We start from the raw sequence: 27013 nt of genomic DNA, 5'->3' as shown, positions 1-27013 counted from the left end.
AATTAACAATATTATCTTTACGTTAGGCATGTAATCATATAATTCAATTAAGTCAAATAATGTTCTTGTAAGTATTTTTATGTATCCTAAAAGTTTAATTTCTTCATTTACAATAACACTAATAACCTACATTATTATTCTTCCACCAACAATAAAACTTTTTGTTCGGTTTCTGAAACCTCTCCTTGGCGTCACAGGAATGCAATATGTGTATTTGGTCTTACGGATTCAATTTGTAAATGTGGCCTTGTGCAGTGCTTAAATAACGTAACTAATGAGATGAAATGATTGCAAGCTTTATTTTATAACACAAGTAATTCTTATTTGCCAAACCTTATTATATAACCTGAGTCACAGTTGACATAAATAAACAACTTGATTTTATAAGTTGATGAATATATAAAGAGAAATCTGAAAGCACATGGTGGCGAAGAGTACATGCTGTAGATGCACTGTCTATATGTTCAGGGTGAGCCTTGCAATATATTGGTGGAGGATAGATGGCTACTCTGCAAGCACCCTTCAGCTGAACAGTGAATTTCCGGGTTAAAGAGTGTTCTAAAACACATAACGTATATATATTTTCCCTTTTCTTAATTCAAACAACTACACTCGCTGGGATGATAACTTGATTAGGATAAAACATATGGCTTTTTTCTTTCAGGACCACAGGAATCTCTTCCTCAAATAGCGAACCTAAACTCTGCTCCCAAGTGTTTGCCAAACCAGAGTAAAATATAGGCACTCTAGTTTTGCTTTTTGGTCCTATGTTTTCATCTACTTTCCTGCCTTTTACAATTTGGCTCTTAAAGTCGCTTTTCTTTCTGCAGAATGATTGTGAATATTGTCAGTATCATGTGCAGTCTCAGTACAAGAAGCTCAGTTCAAAACGAGCAGATTTACAATCGAGTTTCTCCAGTGGTCCTCCCAAAAAGATGTCTCGGAAAGCATCCGGTCTGAAGGCGAAGCTTTGCCATGATGGCTTTCACTACGGAGGCGTTTCATCCATGGCCTATGCAGCTTCTGTGTAAGTAATTTGTCGAACTCTGTGTATCAGCGTTGTTCTGTAGTAGGGGATCTCTGTGTATAGTCCTAATCTAGTGAATAGTCCCGCCCATGTGCGTGGACCCCGGAGCAATCAAAAATTATCTCTTACGGTGTCGAAAAATGCAGAACTGCACAGACACTTAAGAGAGAATTAAAGACAGATAATGCAGCCTATATAAGCAAGCTACACTGTCCAGTACTTCAACTAGAAATTCCACCAAAAATCCACAAACAGCAAAGTCTGTCCAGATTTCGCTTGCTTCAGCAGCAAAAACTCTCTGGAATGATAGAGAGGAAGACATGGACAGACAAGCCCCATAGGCTGCCATTATGTTGCTCAAAACAGGATAATGTGCCTTTAAGATAACTTTCCAGAACTTCACAGTATTCCAGAATGCACTGCAGGTCCCTTTTACTTTCAGTTCTTTTTTCCGGCTCCTGCAAGCAGGACCCTGGAGCATTGAGCTCTCCCTTTTCAAGGGTTTATTGGGGATTTTTTTCACTTTTGTTCAAGTCTTTGAGTGCTTTTCTAAAGTACTTTGGTGCCTTTCTTCTTGTTAATCCTTTGGTGCAGTCTTTTATTGTCAATATGCCTGCATTATTTGACAAATGTCCAGAGTGCTCCAGGAAGAAGGCCAAATCGGATCCTCATGAGGTGTGTATCCTCTGCCTTCCCTCTTCCCATGTCGCAGAGGAGTGTGTCATTTGTCAGGGCTTCTCTGGCAGGACCCTGAAGAATAGAAAGAAGATCAGGCTTCAGGGCCTTGAGGAAAGAAGGCTGAAGACGCAAGGTGGGTCTGGAGGGGCTTCCTCTGCCCATGCTGAGGCCTCTGGGGGGCTCCCCAGGGGCAGGAAGACCAGCAAGCGTCCCCATTCTCCGTCTGGGTCGATTGCACCGACTACACCGTCGAGAGGGATGACTGCAGTCTGTTCCCCGTCTTCCCAGGGCTCTGTGTAGAAGCGACGTAGACGCTCGACATCGAGGGAACTGAACAGACCGCCGTCGAGATCTCCTGTGATGATTTTGTCGTCGTCAAGTGATCGACGTCGATAGGCCCGGCGTCCGCCTTCGCCGTCGAGGTGACACCGCCGTTCGCCGTCGGCGAAAAGGAGAAGGTCGTCGTCGAGGGCATCCTCGACGTCGAAGAGAAGATCGCCGTCAAGACGAAGGAGGTCGCCGTCGAGGCGAAGGAGGTTGCCGTCGAGGCGAAGGAGGTCACCGTCGAGGGAGAGACTGTCGACGTCGAGGAGAAGACGCTCGCCGTCGAGGGACCGACGCTAGCCGTCCGGTCACCGTTCTTCGACGCCGAAGAGACGTGGAAGGAGGTCTGGCGCCAGGAGTCACTCTAGCAGGCGCCAGATGCCTATGGGAGGTTTGCCAACGTCCCAGGCTGGAAAGGAAGGCGGATCACCGGGTTCGGTGTACTCCATGGTGTATACCCCGCCGCAGAGGCCGGTTCGCCCCCGCCTCCATTACCGAGGGGGCTCCCTCCGCGGGCCCCTACTCCTCCTCCGTTACCACCACTTCCACCGCGCCCTCAAGCTCTACCTCAACCTCAGCTGCCAGTAGACAAGCCGCCTCCGATCCCTCCGAGGTCGGTCTCACTGCCCCGATATCAGACTCCTCCTAAGGGGACCCCTCAGCCGAGGGCCCCGGCCAAACCAAAGTCGCCCGCCCCTGTGGCACCGGCGGATCGACCAAAGCCAAGGAGGTCATGATCACGCTCCGGACGGAGCGGGAGATCGTGGAGTTGGCATAGATACTCCACCAGGTCAAGACGGCGCCATAGGAGGTGCGGATCACGGTCCCGCACGGACTCCTCCAGGACCTATTCACCGACCTTGTCGGAATCCCCGGGGACAAGGGTGTCTCCGGTGGACGACATCAGCACGTTCCAGGATGTTCTCCTGAGGGGGGCAGCGAAATTGGGAATCACTGTGACTGCTTCAACACCCACGACGTCCATGATATTTGAGACGCTTCACAAGAAGCATTTGTCTGCCCTTAGCTACCGCAAGTACCTGGGTTGGTAGAGCCCGCGGAGGAGCTGTTCCTCACGCCAGCAGTGGCGAAGGCCGCTCCCTCCCGACTTCTGAAGAAGTACAGGGCCCCGGATTCGGACCCGGCTTTTCTACTGATAGACCCGGTTTCGGACTCTGTTATAGTGATGGCGGCCAGGAAGCTACATTCTAACTCCCCGTCTTCAACCGTACCACCTGATAAGGAGAGCCGATGGATCGACTCAGCTGGCAGGAAGGCTTGTAGGACGGCATCCACGGCCATGAAGGCCTCCAGCAATGCGGCTTTGCTAGGGCGGTATGACCGGGCCCTGTGGGAATCCCTTCAACAGTTCACGGAACTCCTACCACGAGATAAGAGGGAGGACTTCCAGGAGATCCTCAAGGAGGGGATGCTGGTTTCGAACCAGGTCATCAGCGCCCCTGCGGATGTCTCAATTTTGGCTGCCCATGGGTACTGTCATGGGATCAACCAGCGGCGCCATGCTTGGCTCTGGCTCACATCACTCAAGCCGGAGGCCCAGCAGCGGGTGGCCAATCTGCCCTTCTCGGGGGAAACCCTGTTCGGCAAGCATGCCGACGATGAGATGGCCCGCATGAAGGCAGAGGCAGAGACCCTGACTGCTGTGGGCTTGGAGAAGCCCAAAGAAAAGAAGGCCTACCGCCCGTTCCAGAGACGGTTCGGTGCACAGGGCAGAGGGCAGGGACAGCAGCAGCAACAACAGCAGCAGTTCCGGAGACCCTTTCAGAAGCGCCAGAAGGGTAGAGGGGGCCAGCAGTCCTCTACAGCGAACAAGGGCCCTGCTGGGTCTCGACCCTGAGCGGTTACTTCCCCCACAACCTTTACCCGCTCCGGTGGGTGGAAGTGTTCAATTTTTTCTGGCAGAGTGGAGAAAAATTACTCCGGACAAGTGGGTGCTGAATATTGTTTGCAATGGATACAGTCTTCGGTTCACCAGCCCGCCTCCATCAATTTATCCGGTCAGCTCACAGTTTCAGCTGCGTGAGCTCCAGGCGGAGGCCGATATCCTGTTAAGGAAAAGGGCGATAGAAGACGTACCTCTGTCTCAAAGAGGAAGAGGTCTGTACTCCCGGTTCTTCCTGGTTCGCAAGAAGGACAAGAACGAGTTCAGGCCCATTCTGGATTTGCGGCAGGCAAACAAGTGGATATCCAGAGAGAAGTTTTGCATGCTGTCGTTGCATCAGATTTATCCTCCGTTGCAACAGGGAGACTGGCTATGTGCTATAGACCTACAAGATGCGTACTTCCATGTGCCCATTGCACAAAAACACAGGAAGTTCCTGCGATTCCAAGTCGGCGCCAATCATTATCAGTACACAGTACTGCCATTCGGACTGAAGTCTGCGCCCAGAACATTCTCGAAGTGCATGGCAGTGGTAGCAGCACACCTAAGGAAGAACAAGGTGTTTGTCTACCCGTACCTGGACGATTGGTTGATCAAGGCCTCCTCCTTCTCGGAAGCTCAAGCACACTTCCAGAAGACGTGCGTTCTCTTGAACAAGCTGGGGTTGCACATCAACCTGTCCAAATCTGTCCCGACTCTGATCCAGTGCATTCAGTACTTGGGAGCCACCATCAATACGCTGTCAGCAAGCGTGTCTCCTTCGGAGGAGCGGCGATTATCACTCCTTCGGAAGGCTCAGGCTCTTATGACCACTCCATCTACAGCAGTGAGGACGGTGTCTTCTCTACTGGGATCGATGGCCTCTTGCATCTTCCTAACGCCACACGCACGACTGCACATGAGACCGTTGCAGGAGTGCTTGGAGGATCAGTGGGATCAGAGGAAAGGGTCTTGGGACGACAAGATACAACTGTCTCTGCATGCTCTTCAGTCTCTGAAGTGGTGGTGTTCAGCAGAGAATCTCCTCACCAGGGGTTCCCTTCCACAATCGTGACGGATTCTTCTCTGCACGGCTGGGGGGCGCATTCCGGAGACTTACAGATTCAAGGAACGTGGTCCCCGACGGAATCCATGTATCACATCAATTTCCTGGAACTCGGAGCTGTTCACTTGGCACTGAAGGCCTTTCATCCGTCCTTCCAGACCAACTCTCTGCTTGTACAGACGGACAATACGACCACGATGTATTACCTCAACAAGCAGGGGGACTCGAGATCACGCACTCTGTCGCAGGATGCTCAGGCAATCTGGCGATGGCTTCTGGCCAGAGGGCTGACGATAACGGCAACCCATCTACCAGGTGTGCAGAATGTTCAGGCGGACGCACTGAGCAGACTGATTCAGGAAAACCACAAATGGGTCATAAACGACGAAGTACTAGGAGAAGTCTTCGCAAGGTGGGGGACTCCAGACATAGATCTGTTTGCCACCGCCGAAAGCAGCAAATGCCGAGACTTCGCCTCCAGGTACTACCAGTAGGGGACGCAGGGGAATGCGCTATGGATCAACTGGTCGAACAGCTTTCTGTACGCTTTTCCACCCATTCCCCTGATTCCGGCGGTGCTCATCAAGCTGTCCCAGTCCAGGGAGCGGATGATCCCGATTGCCCCGGAATGGCCCAGGCAGTGGTGGTTCACGGACCTGCTTCACCGGTCTCTCCTTCCTCACATACGGCTGCCGTGCAAGCCGGACCTTCTCACGAAGTTCGGGGGGCAGATGTTGCACCCCAACCTCTCGTCTTTGAGTTTGGCGGCATGGCTCCTGAGATAGTGCAATATGGCCATTTGAATCTACCTGAAGATTGCATGGACGTACTGAAGGAGGCTAAGCGACCTTCCACTCTGACTTCCTATGCTTACAAGTGGAAGAGGTTTTGCATCTGGTGCAAGTCCAAGAATTTTGACCCGACGACGTGTAAGGAAGATGTCATCCTTCCGTATCTTCTGCATCTGGCGCGATCTGGCCTTAATGTCCATTCCATTAAGGTTCATCTTGCTGCGCTGACTGCCTACAGGAAATGCCCTTCACAGACTTCCTTCTTTCAGATCCCTGTGATCAAAGATTTTTTGGAAGGCTTGAAGAAAGTGTCCCTCCTGTCCGGCTTCCTTCGCCTTCATGGGAATTAAATGTGGTGCTGTCCAGATTGATGAAGGAGCCGTTTGAACCTATTCATAAGGCTTCGTTGCAGGACCTGTCCTGGAAGGCGGCGTTCCTCGTGGCTATCACATCGGCCCGCAGGTTGAGTGAAATTCAGGCGTTGATGCGAAGAACCTTATACTGTATTTCATGCTGCTAAGGTTGTTATGCGTACTCACCCTAAATTTCTTCCCAAGGTTATTTCTGATTTTCATGTCAACCAGACCATAACTTTGCCTACGTTTTTTCAGAATCCTTCTTCTCCAGCGGAAAGGTCGCTGCATTCCTTGGATATTAGGAGGGTGTTGAAATTTTATCTGGATAAGACCAAGGATATTCGTAGGTCAGACCAATTGTTTATCAATTATGGATCAGTCAGGACGAGTCTTGCTACCTCTAAGCAGTCCATCTCTAGGTGGATTGTGTCCTGCATACAACTGTGTTACCAAAAGGCTAATAAGACCTTAGGGGGTAAACCTAAGGCTCATTCCACCAGGGGCAAAGCTGCCACGACGGCTTTGCTCCGTAATGTTCCAATTGCAGAAATCTGCAGGGCGGCCACTTGGAAGTCGGTCCATACCTTTGCTAAGCATTACTGCCTGATGCCAGAGCAGACGCTCAGGTTGGGCAGGCTTCGCTGCGAAATCTGTTTGCACAATAGTGGTGTTATTTCTCGTTTCTCCACCGCCGCTTTGGTGTGGGGATGGGCTTGCCATTCTATTCACTAGATTATGACTATACACAGAGATCACCTACTACAGAAGGAGTCGTTTCTGTCCTGTAACTCCAGTTCTGTAGTAGGGGTATCTCTGTTATAGTCATAAGCGCCTGCCCTCCTCCCTGGTGGAGAGAGATATTCATGTAAGGAATGCTACAGGTCTGGCGTGTTACGCCTTCAAAAAGAACTGAAAGTAAAAGGGACCTGCAGTGCATTCTGGGATACTGTGAAGTTCTGGAAAGTTCTCTTAAAGGCACAGTATCCTGTTTTGAGCCACATAATGGCAGCCTATGGGGCTTGTCTGTCCATGTCTTTCTCTCTATCATTCCAGAGGGTTTTTGCTGCTGAAGCAAGGGAAATCTGGACAGACTTTGCTGTTTGTGGATTTTTTGTGGAATTTCTAGTTGAAGTACTGGACAGTGTAGCCTGGTTATACATGCTGCAGTATCTGTCTTTAATTCTCTGTTAAGTGTCTGTGCAGTTCTGCATTTTTCGACACCTTAAGAGATTATTTTTGATTGCTCCCGGGTCCACACACATGGGCGGGACTATTCACTAGATTATGACAGAGATACCCCCACTACAGAACTGGAGTTACAGGACAGAAACTAATCCTTATGTTCTAGCCTCTTAACTCATGCATAGCTTGTCTGCATGTGGAAATATAGACTGAGAAATGCATTTTTGTTTAATAACAGCGTGTCCCATATCAAGTAGAAATGTATACGGCTTGCCAAACTGAGTTTTTTAATACAGTTCATTTTGGCTCATGACACCATTTAAAGTATTGCTCTTATTTAATTTTCCTAATATAACTTTGCAAGACCCATTTAAACACAATGCTGTTTACTATAGGGTGACTCAATCAATCAATATATACTTTATTAGGTTTTTTGAGATATAAAACCATAAAAGCAATATTACCACTCTAATATGGCAAAGTTAAACTTTGAAATTCTAGGTCAGATGTTTACAGCAGATTGCACATAAAACCACTACTAGGCTATTTGCTTTGCAGTTTATGTAGACGCATTCTTGAGAAACATTGCTCAGAGTCTGTCTTTAAACGTGGGACCCCCAACAGCAAATAATGCCTATTCGGTCAATCAGCTGCTGCTAAGAAATTTATGCAATTTCCATTCTCCACTTTCAAATTGAACTAGTTGACCCCTCCTTCTGAATTGTATAACGTGCTTTTTTTCTTTAGTAATAGCACCTGTTGTGTAAAGAAGGGCTATTTAAATAATGTTACTGACTATTAAAACATATGATGCAGACTGTCTCAGAATATAGCATACATTTCCTAATTTAGAACTGAATAACCACCCTTGATTGTGACATTTGGAGTTGTTGTACATCCAGCATAATGGTAAAAGAATATCCAGTGATCCATTTGACTTGTGCCTTTACAGGACTGCTGCTGTGGCCCCAAAGAAGACCATCCAGACTAAGCTGAGCAACATTGTTGTCCGAGGGGCTGATGCCATAGCTCTGGAAGCACAAAAGCTTGGTAATATGATTTTCTTTGAAATAGTTCTCCGCATGCGAGGTTTAGCTTGTGTGTGTATTTAGACTGCCACAATAGTCCAGTCTGGGTGTAAATAATGCAAGGACTAATGTCTTTCTTGCTGCTAGTGTGAGGCAGTCCACATTTTTTGTGTGCTTTTATCGGGTTGAAACTTGTCCCTGCCACGGCATCGTCAAATTTCACCGCTAGATCTTTTACTACAGTAACTGTGTTTTGCGGGGGAGGGCCAGAGTCTGGCCACCATGTTATCAGGTTGAAGGAATCGAAATTTACCTAGCTATGTAACAGTAAGTTTCAATTCTATTAAGGACACGGAGGCGAGGATTATGCTGTATCTTTCTTCACTTTAATCAAACAATTTCTCCACAGCAGCGGAAAAAATTCAACACAACAATATTTCCTTCCCATAGAACATATTTAATATAACGGATCCAAAGGTTCCAATATGCTTTAAACGGACTACAACTCCCATGAGTCCATCACATGACACCCGATCACAGTCCTTCCTCCATGTCGGTACGTCCTAGAAAGATCCTTCACACAGGTTGTCCCTCCTCTTTCTTCGCACGAATGCCTTGTAGTCACTGGTCCTGTTTCGCACCATCATGTCCTAAAACACAAGACACCGGTGTAAAGTTCCTGAGAAACCAATATCCATCCATCAATGAAAACAAGCAGTCGCATCCACATAGCAGACGTAATGGAAAATCTTTTACTTACCGCCGTACGGTCTGGTTCGCACCACAGTGCCGCGAGAGGGATAATCCTCGCCTACGTGTCCTAAATAGAATTGAAACTTACTGTCACATAGCTAGGCAAATTTCAATTCTATGTCCGGACCGGAGGCTCTGATTATGCTAGTTCAAAGCTTACTCACCACTAAATGTGCAACATCCACCACTGGTTTGAAGTAGAACCTTTTAAAAGTGGACTCTGAGGAACAATCTGCTGCTCGCATAAGATCTTCCAGGCGAGCGCCTAGAGAAAACGCCTTTGAGGCCATGGCAACCCTGGCAGAATGAGCTCCAAACTTTTTTGTGTCAATACCCGCCTCCTGCTTGACCCAGTGCACCCATCTTTCAATGGTGGGGAAGAGACAGCCTTGTGCGGTTTCTTTAAAGTGATCAGGAGCTGCTGTTCGCCCAGGGGCGGAGATCTTGAGTTAAGTCCTCGTAGTCTTCAAGACACTGCACCACACAGAGTTTGGGCATTTCTGCAAAGGTCGGATAGGAGACCGCCCTAGAAGCAGACTTCGTCCGCTGACCAATCGTAAAGGTCACCCCCTCCTGAGAGAAAACCCGTGCCGAAACATCGAGAGCCCGCACATCCGACTCTCTGGGGCAAGAAACCAGACACAACAACATGGCCAGCTTAGCAGACCGCTCCTTCAAGGAGAGATATCGGTTAGGCTGCCAGGACAAGAATAAATTGAGGACAACATTTACATCCCACAGGACTGGGTACCTCGGTGCCGGGGGCAAGGACAAACGAATACCCCTCAAAAGCCGGCACACAAAAGGATGTTCTCCAACCGGAGTTCTATCAACCGGTTCATGACCCGCCGAAATAGCGGAAAGCATAGCTTTGATAGTGCGGTACGCCCCACCGTCCGTTGTCAATTCAGCCAAGAAATTCAAGATGGGAACGATTCCTGCGACCACGGGATCCAAGTCCCAACGAAGACACCAACTTAGCCATTTCGTCCAGGCAGACCGATAACGCTTTGAGGTGCTGGCTGCCCATGCTTTCGATAAAAGAAACTCAGCTGGTCCCGAAAGACCTGGGAGTGACCAACGCCATGCCATGAGAAGGAGAGAGCCCTGAGCAACCCGGTGATGCTGTTCTCCTTCCGGATTCCGAAGAAGAAGAGGAAATAGGGGGAGTACGATTGGAGTATCCCAAGAAAGTTCCAGAAGAACTGGAAACCACACTTGGTACCTCCAAAGCGGTGTAACGAACACCACTTCCGCCTTCTGGCGACGGACCTGAGCCGCCAGGTGGACAATCATGGAGAACGGTGGAAACGCGTAACCCTTCTCCTGACTCCAGTCCTGCAGAAAGGCATCCATCGCTTGTGCCAGCGGATCCGGCCTCCAACTGTAAAACCTTGGGAGTCGATGGTCCAAGCGCGACGCAAATAGATCCACAGAGAAAGGACCCTAAAGGACGGACAACCACTGAAAGACCTGAGCATCCAGCTTCCACTGGCTGGAATCATTCGGATATCGGGAGTGCCAGTCCGCAACATGATTGGTTTGAACTGGCAAGTATTCTGCCGTCACCGACACGTTATGGGCCAAGCAAATTCCCTAGAATTCTTTCGCCAAGTCCACCAGAGCTTTGGACCGGGAGCCCCCTAGGTGATTGATGTAACGCACCGCGGAGACGTTGTCCATCTTCAACAGGACGCACGAGCGAATCCTGTCCCTGGCCCAGCACAGGACCGCAAAAGAGCCTGCTAACAACTCTAGGCAATTGATGTGAAGCGCCTGCTCGTCCAACGACCAGGCGCTTCCAGTAGAGAAATCGCTGCAGCGGGCCCCCCCGCCTGACCTGTTGGCATCCGATTCTATGACTATGTCGGGTGCTGCCCCAAAGATGGCCCTGCCATTTCAGGCGTCCATGTGGGTGAGACACCACAACATTTCCTCCTTGACCTTGGCAGACAAGGGGACCAACTGAGATGGTGCGCTTTCAAAGGCTGCAGCGCATGATAGTGCAGGGGTCCCGGGAAGATTGCCTGAATGGATGACGACAACAGTCCTACCACTCAGCAAATCTGTTATAGGGAAATGTGACTCCTGGACACGGTCTGACGTAGGAGATGTCGGATCTTGGTCATCTTGCGCGGGGGAAGAGTTAGGGATTTGTGAACCGAGTCCACCACAAAGCCCAGGAAGACAATGGATTGCGTCGGGGAGAGAACTTATTTGCCCCTGTTGATAACAAACCCTAGGTTCTTCAAAAGAGAAACCGTCTGCTGCGCCTGACCAGACAAAGTCTGAGGAGACTGAGCCATCAGAAGGATGTCGTCCAAATAAACGAGCATCCAAATTCCCTGGCCCCGCAGGAACTCCACTGCCGGATTGAGGACCTTTGTGAAGCACCAGGGTGCTGAGGACAGTCCGAACGAAAGGGCTGTGAACTCGTAAATCTGCTGCTGCCATTGGAACTGCAGAAAACGGCGATGAGGCGAATGGATTAGTATTACCAGATGTGCATCATTGAGATCTAGTCTTGCCATCCAGTCGCCTGGCAGAAGCACATCCCGGAGGAGGTGAATCCCCTCCATTTTGAAATGTCGGTACACCAATCATCCGTTGAACTCTTTCAAGTTGATCACCAGACGCCGCCCCAGTCGGTCTTCTCCACGAGGAAGATATTGCTCAAAAACCCCCGGGGATGCAGAACCGACCGACAGATGGCCCCTTTGCGCAGCAGCTCGGAGACTTCCTCGTCAACCAGACGGGCGTCCACCTCTGAGAATGAGAGAGGCCGAGGAAGACCCGGTTGGTAAGGGGACTCGTAAAACTCGATGTGAAACCCTCTGATTGTTTGCAGACCCAGGCATCGGTTGTGATCGCCCTCCATGCCTCCTGAAAAGACGCTAGCTGACCCACAATACAGACCTGAGAATGAGGTATCAGACTTACCGCCGGTTGCAGGTCCACCTGCGTTGGTCCGATATCCTCCACGGCCACGGAACTTCTGTCCCCTGGTTGGATAAAAGTTGGTGAAGTTGGCGGAAGTATTGTACTGCCCCCGCCCGGAGTGAGGTTCCGTGACAATTGTAAGTGGTGTTTTCGACTCGCACGAATATGGTCGAGTCTGGTATCTATGAACCGCAAATGACGAGTTTAGTAAGTGTGCGCAGTTTCGCTGTGCTAACTTAAACCGTTCGTTTGTTACGTGGGTTTCTCATCTGTACCCACGGGTTCCATCTTAGATACGGCATCCATTTTGTCTCTTGCCCTCAAGTAGTCAGCGAACGGACGCTGTCCGCTTCGCGACCCTGGGACTCCCAAGATATTTGCGGAAGACACATGTCCTTTGAAAGTGTCTTTATGACGAGGGGGTTGCTACTGTAAGGCAGGTGGTGCCGCTCGAGGCTCATCTTGCCGCACGGACTTATTGTCTCAGCCGTGCATCTCATTAGGCACGTCCCTTTGATGCCTGTATCTCGTGCTTCCCGACACCTCCCCTTTTACACCCTTTCCGATCTCCCCACTGTCTCCGTCTTCCTCTGCACCTGTCTTCGTTCCTGTTTCGATCTACTTGATTGCTGATTGGAATTTGCTAATGGTGGGAAGATGGGTTTTTACAGTTGGGAACCGCCAAATGTTTCCGCACTTATGTTCCGGACCTTATGTGTTTCAAAGCGACCAAAGCGACCCCTCTGGGAGCTAGATGTGGGAACCGAGTTGTAAACCTTTGTGTTCAATGTTAGCCTATGGGTAAAAACTGTATAAAAGGAGCGATCCACAAAACCAATTTGAAGCAGTCTCCCCGAACTACACTCGATGTACTTCCTGTGACTTCTGTGTTCCCTGCAGTAAATAAACCTTGACTCTTTGACGCCGAAGGAAGTGTCCCGTGTCTCTGTGACTTGTACGCCGGAACAGGTTACCCACGAAGGTTTCAGGTGTTGTGCCCTGGCACCGCTGGGTCCAAAAGAACCCAGTCCTTCAGTTGGCGCCCAACGTGGGGCTGCATCAGTGGTACCGGTCCAAGCCCGACGATCGTGAGGAACTTCGTGTGAAATCTCCGAGGGAAGGTGCACCCCGCTTCATCGATCCTGTTGTCGAAATAAGTGGCCCGAAGACTTTTCCCGCGAAGATTCCCGCCTCCTGACGGCTGCGACGGACTGCTGCCCTGACTGTAGACCTGTTTTGGCGCCTGGCGTAGACCTTGGTATAGCGAGACGATTGACGGGCCTTCCTGAGGACGCCATTGATCTTTGAGTTAAGTATTTGTGGGTCGCTCCCAGAGTCCTTGGTTGTAAACACTTTAGCGAGTGTTTTTGTTGTAGACACTTTAGCGAGTGTCTTTGTTGTAAACACTAGTGGCTTTTGTTGTACACGCTGTATGAGTGTTTTTGTCGGTGACACTTTGCTAGCGTACTTTGTTGTTGTATTTGTTTGACGACTGCAGCCGCCAAAGACCGAGGGTTTTGTTCTTGCTGGGACTTGGTAAATCCCGTAACCCTTGAAGTTTGTGAAACTCGGCTAGTGTGCAAGATGCCTGGTCGCAGTACTTTGTTCAGTTGTTGTAGACCTTGTGGTGCGGATTCCCTGCTGGAGGACTCGTGTCCGATACCTCCGGTTGGAACTCCTACTTATGATTTATATAGCAAACATGGGCTAGGCCCGATTGCTTTTAACGATTATTGGATAAAATATACAAAGAAAGACGGCGATCTTCGTTGGCCACCTCACGGTAGCTTCGAAGCGTCGATCTTAGATAATTTGGAAATAAAATTGTTCGAACGTAAATCTAGGCCGGCCATGTTTGATGCCTTTCGGTTGTGGCGCAAAGAAGCCCGACAGAAGGAAATCAGACAGAATAAACGTAGTGAGCGAGATAATGTTGCTACCATAGTGAAGAAAGCTGAGCAGTTTCAGCGTGATAAGGAGGATAAGGATAAGGAAGTGTTTGAGAGGCTACAGCGTATGACCATAGATAAATGCTATCCTGCTTTGCCTACGGAGTCGGATAAGACGGAAGAGGCAGTTGAGGATCCTTTAATGTCCTATCTTATGAAGTCGCCACCTCCGTACGTACAGGGTACCGCAGCTCCTGTGGTCCCTGCCGTACCTGTTCTTCCACCTGTTATTCCTCCACCCGTCCCTCAACCTGCACCCGCTCTTCCGACTGTTCCTGCTCCTGTGCCTGTTTCTATTCCTACTGCTCCTCCGCTTCCACATACTCCTACTCACGCTACTGCTCCTGTGTTGTTAACCCCTGTTGTTGCTAACGTTTCTACTCCTCCTCTTGTTAGTCCTGTGTCTTATTCTTGTCCCTCTACTCGTAATCGTAGTTCTCCCATTGCGGCTAGCTTCTTTCAGTCGCTCGGACCTATTTTTGGGTCCGCTGGTTCTGATGGTCCACCGCAGAGGCGTAGTCAGCTTCCTGGTAATAGGGAACGCGCTGCGCTATATAATATGGCGATGGGTTGGATGGACAATCCGCAGAGAAATCCACCCCGAGTTGTTCTTGAAACATTTAGTCAATTCAACATACCGACTCAGAGATATGTGTTTGACGAAATGTGTAAACTCCTACATGATCAGATAGCGGCCGTTGCGCCTGACGAGGTGCTGACCGCCCTGTCTAATCTTCGGCTTCAGTTCGCAACTGGACTGATAGTCGATACTAATGTCCGACGTGCTATTGAGCAGTTGCTGTCTTTTCGCCTCGCTCCTATTCCTCACGCACTGTTTGTTGAGGATCTTGAGCGCCAACAAGCCGAGTCTGGCCAATATCCTATGCGTGAAGTTCCGCCGGTTTGGGTACCCGCTGATAATACTAATGCTAATGCTCCAGTGGCGGCGCATTTCCAGAGAGTGTGGATACATCTCCCATGGAAACGATCGGAAGTGCTTCAGGTGAAACAATCTTTGCCCGATCCTCGTAAAAATCCTGCTGGGTATTATAAGGAATTATCGCAGCTCGTAGATGCTACGGTAATGAATCTTGCCGATATCGACATGTTGTTTGGCAACGTCGTACCACAACCGGTATGGGCCAAGATTCGTCACCAAGATCACGCAAATGAATTAGGTGGTGATTGGAATGCCATTACAGCGGCAGACGCTGGACAAGTGGCTGCTACTAAACCCGATCAGTTGATTGAACTTCTTCCTCAGCGAATCATTACATTAATGAAAACGCTTATGCCAGCTATGAGGGTAAATTGGGACAAGTTGTCAGCCTGTAAGCAAAAGAAAGATGAGAGTGTATCAGACTTCTTTACGAGGTTTGAGGAAACATTCGTCGATCATAGTGGACAGGATCTGGGTACTGAGGGTGGACAGAGGTTGTTTGTGGATAAATTTGTATCGAACTTATTGCCCGACTTGTGCAATAAATTGAAGAATTCAGAAAGTGCATGGGCCGTTTCTACCTCAGCTCAGATTCTGGCTACGGCACAATATTATGAAAATAGGGAGAAAGAAGAAAATGACCGAGCTGATAAAAAGACAAAAGAGCTGAAAACTAAAGTGTTGTTACAACAAGCGTATCCGCCGCGTTCTAATCAGAATGCGTCTCAGCAGAATAGATCACAGTCGCAATCGAATCGATCGCAGTCGCGTAACGATTCCTCTTTTCAAAGATCTTCGTTGGGGTACAATCAATGTGCTTATTGTAGACAGGAGGGACACATCAAATTCAATTGTCCCGCTTTAAATGACCGTAATAGTGGTAATTCGTCTAGAGGAGGCCGTGGTGGTTCGCAGAATGCATCACGTGGTAGAGGTCGTGGTGCTCAGAACGACCGTTCTGACAACTCATCAAATTCTAATAACTGTTTTGATCAACGTGGATCATCGCAAGGACGATCTGCGCAGTACAATGTAGACGATTATTACGTCGATCAGGGGACTGACGACAGTAACTACTAGGACAGCCAAAGACAAAAGGAGGGAGTGGTATCAGTTCCGGTTGATCAGAGAGGGCCTTACGTCGCAGTTGCTGCTTCGGGCGTCGTTGAGCCTTTTCTGTTGGACACTGGTGCAGCGAAAAGTTCCATCATGCATTCGAAACTCCCTGGCGCACCTTTGTCTGGCTTAACAAATGTATCCGTTGGATTCTCTGGCGCCCCCGTTAGCAATCCAGTTTCACGCCCTTTGCCCCTTAAAATTGGGCCTCGTGAGCTCGAAGCTCCGTTGATCTTGACCACTGGTTGTGGCGAAAATCTTTTGGGTCTGGATTTGCTTAAACGTTTGTATGCAACATTGTATTGTTCTCCTGCGGGTGTAAAGCTTACGTTAGGTGAGAGGGTTGTCTCTCCTATGTATTTGTCTCTCGATAAGCTTCCACCGGAATTGGATTCTCTTCCTGCGTCTTTGTGGGCGACGGGTCCAAATGATGTGGGCCTACTTGATATCTCCCCTTATGTTGTTCAGTTGAAATCGAATGTGCGATTGCCACGTATTCCCCAATACCGTATCTCCCTTGATGGTGAACGAGCTTTGTTAGCGATCATCTATGATTTGATCGAGAAAGATGTTATTGAGGAGACTCGGGGAAACGTGTGCAACAGCCCTGTACTGCCCATTCTTAAACGTACTGATCCTACCAAACCGCCTGTTTATCGTTTTGTTATCGATTTACGGGAGGTAAATAAAATTGTGGTTCCTCAATTTCCTGTTGTGCCTGACATCACGGCGCTACTGACTCTGATTCCAGCTACTGCATCGTGGTTTTCGGTGATTGATTTGAAAAATGCCTTTTTCAGCATCCCGATTGCCGAAGAGAGCAGGGACCTTTTCGGTTTCTCTCTTGGTGGACGTAGTTTCCGGTTCAAACGCGCTCCTCAGGGCTACTGTGAAAGTCCGTCTATTTACAGTCAAGCCTTGAAGGGTCAACTGGATGCGTTTAGGTTGCCGGTTGGTGCGGCCTTAATCCAATACGTCGACGACTTATTGGTGGCTGCTGATACTCAGGACATTTGCAAAATTGCTACGGTGTCGTTGCTGCAACATCTCTGTGAGTTAAATCACAAGGTGTCACCTTCTAAACTCCAATATTGTTGTCAAGAAGTAACCTATTTAGGTCACTTATTGTCAAAGGAGGGAAGGAGATTGACCCCAGAGAGAATTGCAGCGATTGCGCGAATGGCTGTGCCACAAACCCAAAGAGATGTGCGTGCCTTTTTAGGTATCACGTCGTACTGTAGGCAGTGGATTCCTAATTTTTCATTGCTAGCGAAACCATTGGTGGCTCTTACGTGCAAGGATGTTTCAACTCCTTTACCATGGACGGAAGAATGTCAGAAGAGTTTTTCTGAACTGCGTGATTCATTGTGTTCGGCTCCTGTGTTAGGTACCCCTGATTACAGCAAGCCGTTCACGTTATATGTTCACGAGAGAGAAGGTTGTGCGTTGAGTGTCCTAACGCAACCTTTTGGTGGTAAGCAACGTCCATGTGCATATTTTTCCTCGACCTTAGACCCAGTAGCTAGAGCATTGCCGAGTTGTTTGAGAGCAACTGCGGCAGCTGCGGTCTCCATCCGACAATCAGCAGGATTGGTCATGGATAATATGCTTACGGTGATGGTTCCGCATGCAGTCGACACTCTTTTGAATCGAACGAAAACTCAGCACTTGACGAGTGCGAGGTTGTCTGGGTACGAATTGACGCTCTTGGCAAGCCACATTCAGATAAAACGTTGTAATGTCCTAAATCCGGCAACTTTGTTACCAATTAGTGCAGAGTCAGATGAAGTAGCAGAACATGACTGCTATTTGCGTACAGAAGAGGAAACAAAAGGTCGAGTGGACCTTAAAAACACCCCATTGGAAGACCCTGACGGCACTCTGTATGTGGATGGGTCATGTTTTAAATTGCCGAATGGTGATGTGACTACTGCTTATGCTGTGGTGACGTTGAATACTGTTGTTGAGACTGCGAGATTGAATCAGAATTCTGCCCAAGCTGCAGAGCTGATTGCTCTCACTAGAGCATGTGTATTAGCGAAAGGGAAACGTGTGAATGTGTACACCGATAGCCAGTACGCTTTCGGTGTAGCGCATAGCTTTGGACGATTGTGGCGAGAGCGTGGTTTCTTCACGTCACACGGTACGAAAATACAGCATGGCCAGCTTGTGAATGATCTTTTGGATGCATTGACTTTGCCTGCTCAAGTTGCGATTGTCAAGTGTAGTGCGCATCGTAAAGTGACGGATGATGTTGGTCGTGGTAATGCGTTTGCAGATGAGATTGCTAAGGAGACTGCCCGGAACCTTAGTACTCGAATGTATGTGACGAGTTCGGTTAGGTGGCCTACAGAATCGAGTATGTGTGAGAATACCATAGAGAGCGTGAAAGCAATTCAGAATGAGGCCACCGAGACTGAAAAGATGAAGTGGAAAGAAAGTACGGGAAGGTTGGATGCGAATGGTTGCTGGATTGATTTGTCGGATCAGAAAAGATGGATGTTGCCTGATGCGTATGTGTTGGCCGTTGTGACAATGGCACATGGGTTAGCACATATCAGCGCGAAAGGTATTTGCAAGTTGCTAGCTGATGTGTGGAAGAATGATGGTATTACAAAGTGTGCTGAACGTCTGGTGAAGAATTGTATGGTGTGTATAATGTACAATCCTGGCAAAGGAACCCCAACTCCCCCTGGCAGTTTTGCTCCTCCTTCGTATCCCTTTGAGGTGATTCAATTGGACTTCATCCATATGGAGCGATGCAATAACCTGAAATATGTTTTGGTTGTGGTTTGCGCATTCTCCCGATGGATTGAGGCCTATCCCCTCAAAGACAATACTGCTTTGTCTACTGCGAAAATCCTACTGAAGGAATACTTTCCTCGGTATGGAATGCCTAGAGTCGTGTGGTCAGATAACGGAAGTGAGTTTGTTGGAAGTGTGATGAAGAGTGTGTGTAAGGGCCTTGGAATTAATCAAAAATTCCATAGCGCCAATCATCCCCAGTCAGCTGGATTGGTTGAAGGGTACAATGGCACCCTTAAACTAAAGCTAGCGAAGATTCAGGCTACGACTGGACTTTCGTGGCCTGACGCTTTGCCTCTAGCATTACTGTCAACTAGGGCGACTGTACACTCCCGAATAGGGCTTAGTCCCTATGAAATAGTGTTCGGCCGTCCTGCGAATGTGTGGGGGGTTCCTAGGCCAGGAATATTCGTTGATCTTGAGTATCCGATGTTGATTGACTACTTACATGACTTGACTGCTAAACTGAGGTTAATTCACCAACAGGTTTACGACGCCTTGCCGACGCAGACGGAGGGTCCAGGCCACCAGCTCCAGCCCGGTGATTGGGTAGTTACCCGTAACTTCTCACGCAAGAAGAATCTGGACCCCCGCTTTGTTGGACCTTTCCAGGTGCTCCTGGCCACGAGGACTGCCGTTCGTCTTGAGGGGCGGAAGAATTGGGTACATGCTACCCATTGTAAGCGAGTCCCTATTCCTTTGCCGGCAGACCCGTGGGTAAGGAAAGGCATTGCGTCAACAGAAACAGAAACATTGCCGGCGTTTGTACCTTTTAGCGACGCACAGCTTGTTGGAGAAACCTCAGCGCAGCAGAAAGCCACTGTTGGAACATTGTCAGCAAAAGACTCAAGACCAGATCAACAAGTTGATCAGCAGGACGCTGTCTCTTCAACGGATCCTTTGTTCGACGAGCAGACACGTCCCGGGAAACATCGATATTCTTTGCGTTCTCGCATTACGGACAAATAAAGTTTTTCTTGCCTTGCTGAAATTGATAACTGCAATATCTTCGTTTCCCCTGATCAACTTTGAACATTCGTATCGTTGAAACTTGTTTTGTACATATATCAAGCTTCTTCCTTGTATCTTTTTCCTTCTACAGCAGAGAATTATTGTGCTAAATAAATACATATTGTGTATTGAGGGCCGTAGGGCCGCGCGCGTACTTCCTTCTGGACAGTAGGTCTTGACGCTAGGTTAAAGGCCGTCGGTTCCTAGGAACTCCTGGGGATTGACTATTGCTGCACAGAACGAAGTGCGTCAAGAAACGTTGCGGACGGTCGTAGGGAAATGGCATTTTCGAAGCTGAACGATTTGGAAGGAGCCCAGGCGTACAGAGTCAAACTGCGGAAACTCAGTCGTACTAAATGTTTTGTATTCCAATTGTTTATATTGTTTTTAACTGCTTCTGCATTCTTGGCGGGAGGGGTGTATTATGCTATGTCTTACTTCTTACTTGCTACCCCTACTCCTACTCCTTACCCTAACCTTACTTTTACTACTACTACTGTTTCTCCCCATTCTTTTCATATTTTACCGGAACACGAACAGGCTAGACGTGTAGAATTCCGCAACAATTCCTTTATCCAGCTCCTCCATCAGCATCAGTTAGTGGTTAACACTACTAATTGTTGGGTGTGTGGATTGATGCCACATACTACGGGTAAGGGAATTCCATATCTGGTGTTACCGTATAGTTCCCAAGGGTCAGCTCGAGCATTCCAAACAATGCTTCGAAGCGCACTGGGTTTCCACCCCACTCCAGAACAACGTTCCCCCAACTCTGGTCCTACCTCGTATCAGTGGGTGCTATCGATGGCAATAGAGGATATGGAAGATGAGATCCATGATGCTTTTCTCATCCCTAAAGAAGAGGTACAAGCCTATAGGGTCCTGAGTAGAGGGGAATATAGTATGTTCACTAATGAAAAACAGCTTAAAAGCTCGCCTCCAATATGGGTCGTACCCCACACTGGTAATCTTTGTCTCGTGGGTCGTGGTTCGCAAGCCTCACTTGGAGCCAGTGCTTGCATTGAAAGTTACGTTCTGCCAATGTCCCCGTCCCCTGTGTTTCTGGCTGCCAAGGGTACGTACTTCATCTGTCATGATCGTGCATACACATGGTTGCCCGTAGACTTCATGGGCTCATGTTTTGTTGCAAATCTGTTGCCTCCGACGTTCACTGTAGATGCCGATTACCATAAGACTAGAGTTGTACGAGGCGTAATTAGCGGAGAGGATACTGCCGGTCAAGAGGCAGGAGACTTTTTCAAGGGTTTCCTCCCGTTTTGGGGACCTATGGTTAATAGTAGGAACCTGAGACATTTGACTCGAGTGGTAGAATCGACAGCTAATGTTACTGCTAGTGCCCTTGGTAATATCACCACAGAACTTCAGGCGGAGAGACTTATGACGTTACAAAACCGTATGGTTTTAGATGTCGTCTTGGCAGATCGCGGTGGGGTATGTAAGGTGATCCATTCGAGCTGTTGCATTTTCATACCTGATAATGCTCCTACTGTCTATCAAGCCATCTCGAAGTTGCATAAGATCTCCGAATCCATACACGTGGATGTAGGGGATTGGACGCTACTTGGTTGGTTTTGGGGCCTGATGTCGACTTGGGGTTGGAAGATTCTGATGATCATCGGGGTTGTGGTAGTGTTCCTGTTCACGTGTTGCCTTTGTGTGCAGTGTGGTCCTGCCTTATGTGGCCTCTGTGCTACAACGTGTATGAGACAACCACCTGTTACCAAGGGGACTCGATTGGACAGAGCTATGCTACAACGACATCTTGATGGTCTGATGAATATCGAATATGATTCCGACTAGTGCTTGCCTACATGAGGGCAAAAGGAGCGTCTGAGGTTCCGTGACAATTGTAAGTGGTGTTTTCGACTCGCACGAATATGGTCGAGTCTGGTATCTATGAACCGCAAATGACGAGTTTAGTAAGTGTGCGCAGTTTCGCTGTGCTAACTTAAACCGTTCGTTTGTTACGTGGGTTTCTCATCTGTACCCACGGGTTCCATCTTAGATACGGCATCCATTTTGTCTCTTGCCCTCAAGTAGTCAGCGAACGGACGCTGTCCGCTTCGCGACCCTGGGACTCCCAAGATATTTGCGGAAGACACATGTCCTTTGAAAGTGTCTTTATGACGAGGGGGTTGCTACTGTAAGGCAGGTGGTGCCGCTCGAGGCTCATCTTGCCGCACGGACTTATTGTCTCAGCCGTGCATCTCATTAGGCACGTCCCTTTGATGCCTGTATCTCGTGCTTCCCGACACCTCCCCTTTTACACCCTTTCCGATCTCCCCACTGTCTCCGTCTTCCTCTGCACCTGTCTTCGTTCCTGTTTCGATCTACTTGATTGCTGATTGGAATTTGCTAATGGTGGGAAGATGGGTTTTTACAGTTGGGAACCGCCAAATGTTTCCGCACTTATGTTCCGGACCTTATGTGTTTCAAAGCGACCAAAGCGACCCCTCTGGGAGCTAGATGTGGGAACCGAGTTGTAAACCTTTGTGTTCAATGTTAGCCTATGGGTAAAAACTGTATAAAAGGAGCGATCCACAAAACCAATTTGAAGCAGTCTCCCCGAACTACACTCGATGTACTTCCTGTGACTTCTGTGTTCCCTGCAGTAAATAAACCTTGACTCTTTGACGCCGAAGGAAGTGTCCCGTGTCTCTGTGACTTGTACGCCGGAACAGGTTACCCACGAAGGTTTCAGGTGTTGTGCCCTGGCACCGCTGGGTCCAAAAGAACCCAGTCCTTCAGGAGCCTTGTACCCTACCGGGATTGGATTGCTGGCCACGGCCAACCCCGTTGGAAAAACGGTTTTGGAAGACCCTTATTATGTTGGACTGGGCCTTGTCGAAACTCGTGAAGGTGGCAATGAACTTGCTTAGCTCAGTCACAAAGGGGTCTCAGAAGCGAAGAGGCCCCCTTGCGCAACCGCCCCGGCCTCCGAAGAAGCCAGGTCGCCTAACTTGGGTTCCAGCTTAATGAGGAGCGAACGCCTCCGTTCAGTCGAGAGGGCACAGTTGGCGTTACCTAGGAAGATAATCGCCCGCTGTGCCCAATTCGAGAGGACATCCAGGGATATCACGGAGCCGGTCACCTTCGCCTCCTCCGCCATATCCAATATTTTGGTCATGGGCCCCACTGCGTCAAGGAGCTTGTCCTGGCAGGATCGCCAGGACTGATCTATACCCTTGCAATCTTGGAGTCAAGCTCCGGTGTGCAGGTCACCTTCCCTTCCAAGGTGGGTCGAGGACATTCAACCCGCAAGCAACCCCTTGCTTCCTTCTCCAAGGGCTTGCGGAGGCGACCCGCCACAAACTTGGCCACCTTGTCCCCAGGCGCCCAAGCAGCCGACCTCGGATGAACTATGTCATCTGAGTTAAGCATGCCCAAGGCGTCCTTGGGCAAGTCGACTGCCAAACTGGACGGTCGCCAAGACCGCGAAGACCCATCCTCGTTGCCAGAGTCCACCGGGGAGCCCCCATCCAGTGATGGAGAGGCTGGCCCGACAGAGTCTGGGTCGGAGAAGGCCCAGGGGGCAGACAGGACGACTTAGCGGCAAAGGCATCCCTGAGGCGATCGAAAGCGTCCAAATCCACCCCCTGGGACCCCACCCGGGCCCTCCTCCACACGTCCCTTCTTAGGTAACGGGGACCCTCCCCCTTTGGTAAGGTAGGGGCAGGACTAGGGGAGTCCAAGCGGCCCTGGGCAAACTTGGTGCATTCGATGCGGTTCGTAAGACGCTCCTCCATGGGCGCCACCACATCATTTACACATTTAAAAAATATGGACTCATCGACAGCCTGAAAAAACTGGTCATCCAGAGGGATGTACTGCTGTTCCTCCTCATAATACTCCCCTGCACTCATACTTGCCGGTTGCTCCCTGTGGGAGGCCACCCTACAGCTTAAAATGTGAGGTAACACCCCCTTCCTCAGCCCCAACCACCAAGGCCAGGCCCTTTCCTACACACCAGGGCTCACTCTCCTGAAAAACACTGGAAATGGGGCACATGGGGTTAATCCCTTATTACTGTGGGCAGTCTGGAAAATGTAAGAGGCGGGGTGAAACCCCGGCGTGGGCTGTCCAAGCCCGAAGTGCGCGCGTCCTCAGGCAGAGCCTAAAGGCGCCAGCCGCCACCCGGCGCGCTATAACTCTCTGTTTAGGACACCAACCTGCCCGTAGGCGATTCGCCCGGCGTTGCCGCAATACGGACCCCCGCCGGGGCATTCGAAGATAAAATGCGGGAATTACGGACCCCCCTTGAGGCGTTAAGGTTTGGCGCCGGAGGGACAAGGCTCCTCGGCGTGTGTCTCGCGACGAGTCTAGCTCATTCTGAGGAGACGCGCCGCGGAGACCAGCGAGACCCGAGAGCTCCCCCTAGCGGCACTAATTAAGACCGCACTCACTGGGCCGCAAAAGGAGCGGAGCTCCCGCAGCTGGGTAATCTGTCAAGGCAAAAAGAGGAAACCTCAAAGTAGCAGAATCCCCCACAAGGCGAGGCAGAGACCCGCCAAAACCCCGCATAAACAACTATGAAGCACTTCAAGTGACATTTAGATAATAAAAACGGCCCAAAACAAGCAGAACAAGAAAGGAGACTTATCTGTTGCTGCGGAGCAGCGAAGAAAGAGGAGGAACAACCTCCTGAAGGATATTCCTAGGATGTACCGACATGGAGGAAGGACTGTGATCGGGGGTCATGTGATGGACTCATGGGAGTTGTAGTCCATTTAAAGCATATTGGAACCTTTGGATCTGTTATATTTGAATATGTTCCATCTGAAGGAAATATTGTTTTGTTGATTATTTTTCGCTGCTGTGAAGAAATTGTTTGATTAAAGTGAAGAAAGATACAGCATAATCGGATCCTCTGGTCCTGACATAGAATTAGTCTTACCTAGGAGCATGATCTCCATTTTTTCTGTGTTGCATGTAAAGTGGTTGGACTGCATCCACCAGATTACCTGAGTTAGACGGTGTTTGAAGTTCAACTCTGAGCCCATGGATGCCTTGCCAAGTTCCAAGATAAGCAGTGTCATCTGCGTATGATGTGGTCTTGATGCCAGAGGAGATCAGCTTGAGGAGTGTGGCCATATATATGTTGAACTATGCAGGCCTACGAGAAGAACCCTGTGGTAACCCTTGGGTGGTGTTTTTTACAAGTGATAGAAAAAGGTCCTAGCACCACCATTTGTCTGCGGTCTGAAAGAAAGGATTTTAACCAGGCTAAGGCGAGATGAGTAATGCCACAGTTAAAGGATAGACATTGCAGAACAATGTCTTACATTCACCCCAGTACAAAGCCAGTGTCTGACCTAGGGTGGTGTGGAGTGCAAAAAAACGATGGATTTAGGCCCAGATCTTTGTACTGGGGTGAATGTAAGACATTGTTCTGCATTCTGTCCATCAACTGTGTTTTTTACAATTTTCACCCCGAGTGGGCTGGGTATGCTCAGACGTGAGTCCCAGGTTCTCCACATCACTGGAGTCAAGCTATCCAGGCTGAAGAAGGCTGATAGCCAGAAACCGGTCCTTGGATGCTTGATTCCGGTATAGGAAAGACATGGCTTGGTAGTTCGGGCTGGAGTTCCCATGAGGCACTGGGTCAAAGCTGATTTGCATATAGCCAGTGTCTGACCTAGGGTGGTGTGGAGTGCAAAAAAACGATGGATTTAGGTCCAGATCTTTGTACTGGGTTGAATGTAAGACATTGTTCTGCATTCTGTCCATCAACTGTGTTTTTTGCAATTTTCACACCGCGTGTGCGCTGGGTATGCTCAGACGTGAGTCCCAGGTTCTCCACATCACTGGAGTCTAGCTATCCAGGCTGAAGAAGGCTGATAGCCAGAAACCGGTCCTTGGATGCTTGATTCCAGTATAGGAAAGACATGGCTTGGTAGTTCGGGCTGGACTGTTCCCATGAGGCACAGGGTCAAGGCTGATTTGCATATAGCCAGTGTCTGACCTAGGGTGGTGTGGAGTGCAAAAAAACGATGGGTTTAGGCCCAGATCTTTGTACTGGGGTGAATGTAAGACATTGTTCTGCATTCTCTCCATCAACTGTGTTTTTTGCAATTTTCACCCCGAGTAGGCTGGGTATGCTCAGACGTGAGTCCCAGGCTCTCCACATCACTGGAGTCAAGCTATCCAGGCTGAAGAAGGCTGATAGCCAGAAACCGGTCCTTGGATGCTTGATTCCGGTCTAGGAAAGACATGGCTTGGTAGTTTGGGCTGGACTGTTCCCATGAGGCACAGGGTCAAGGCTGATTTGCATATAGCCAGTGTCTGATCTAGGGTGGTGTGGAGTGCAAAAAAACGATGGATTTAGGCCCAGATCTTTGTACTGGGGTGAATGTAAGACATTGTTCTGCATTCTGTCCATCAACTGTGTTTTTTGCAATTTCCATAGTTTGTCTGCTTGAACAGAGAAAAGTGTTGCACCCATGTTTTTTTCTTGTAAGCTGGCATTTTGAGATGGGGCGCCAATCTGGAGAGGGGGTTTCTTTGGTGTATGTATTTTGTGATTCTCTTCCTGATGAAAAGTGGTCCTGTTCTATGTACTGCTTTGTTGGTGAAACAAATCAGTTTGACAGTGAATCTTCTAGCACAGGCAAAGGTGATGTGGACTTGTGGATCATGAATGGCGTCTTCTCTCGGACGTGGTGCAAGGTCTCTTTCGACAGTGGGGAGAACCTTGGTTAGATCTATTCGCCACACTAAGAGAATGCGCAATGTCAGCAATTCTGCCCGTTGGAATTTCCAAGGCGGCATTCGCTAGGCGGCGCTTTTCGTCGCAAATGGGGTTGCGGTCTGTTGTACGCCTTTCCGCCCATATCACTGCCCAGAGTGCTGAAGAAGTTCACGCGCGTCCGGGCCCAAGTCATTCTTGTGGCGCCAGACTGGGCTCGAAGAGTTTGGTATCTCAAACTACTCAGTATGACAATCAATCCCCCGATCCGACTGCCTCTTCGGGAGGCTCTTCTGTCGCAGCAGCAGGGGACGGTCCTCCACCCGAACCTGTCCAGCCTCCACCTCTTTGTGTGGAGATTGAGCGGCGGCAGTTGATTCCTTTTAACTTGCCTCCTGAAGTCTGTGATGTCCTTCTAGCAGCTAGGCGTCCCTTCACTAAGTTGGTATACGCCTGCAG

At 49.2% G+C, this 27013-nt stretch overlaps 1 protein-coding gene across 1 annotated transcript in view; it reads left to right on the top strand.

Moving 5' to 3' along the window:
- Window positions 1-27013, top strand: part of MCM10 (minichromosome maintenance 10 replication initiation factor) — a 166164-nt gene that overhangs the window by 78535 nt on the left and 60616 nt on the right. The window contains exons 10-11 of the mRNA XM_086919844.1: window positions 831-1027; window positions 8259-8356. Coding sequence (XP_086775970.1) covers window positions 831-1027; window positions 8259-8356 — 295 coding nt within the window. The remainder of the gene's footprint in view (window positions 1-830; window positions 1028-8258; window positions 8357-27013) is intronic.

The sequence above is a fragment of the Lissotriton vulgaris genome, chromosome 1_1 (genome assembly GCF_964263255.1).
Source record: "Lissotriton vulgaris chromosome 1_1, aLisVul1.2, whole genome shotgun sequence".
Taxonomy (NCBI): domain Eukaryota; kingdom Metazoa; phylum Chordata; class Amphibia; order Caudata; family Salamandridae; genus Lissotriton; species Lissotriton vulgaris.
Note: the sequence above shows the minus strand (reverse complement) of the source record. Positions and strands in the feature narration are given on the sequence as shown.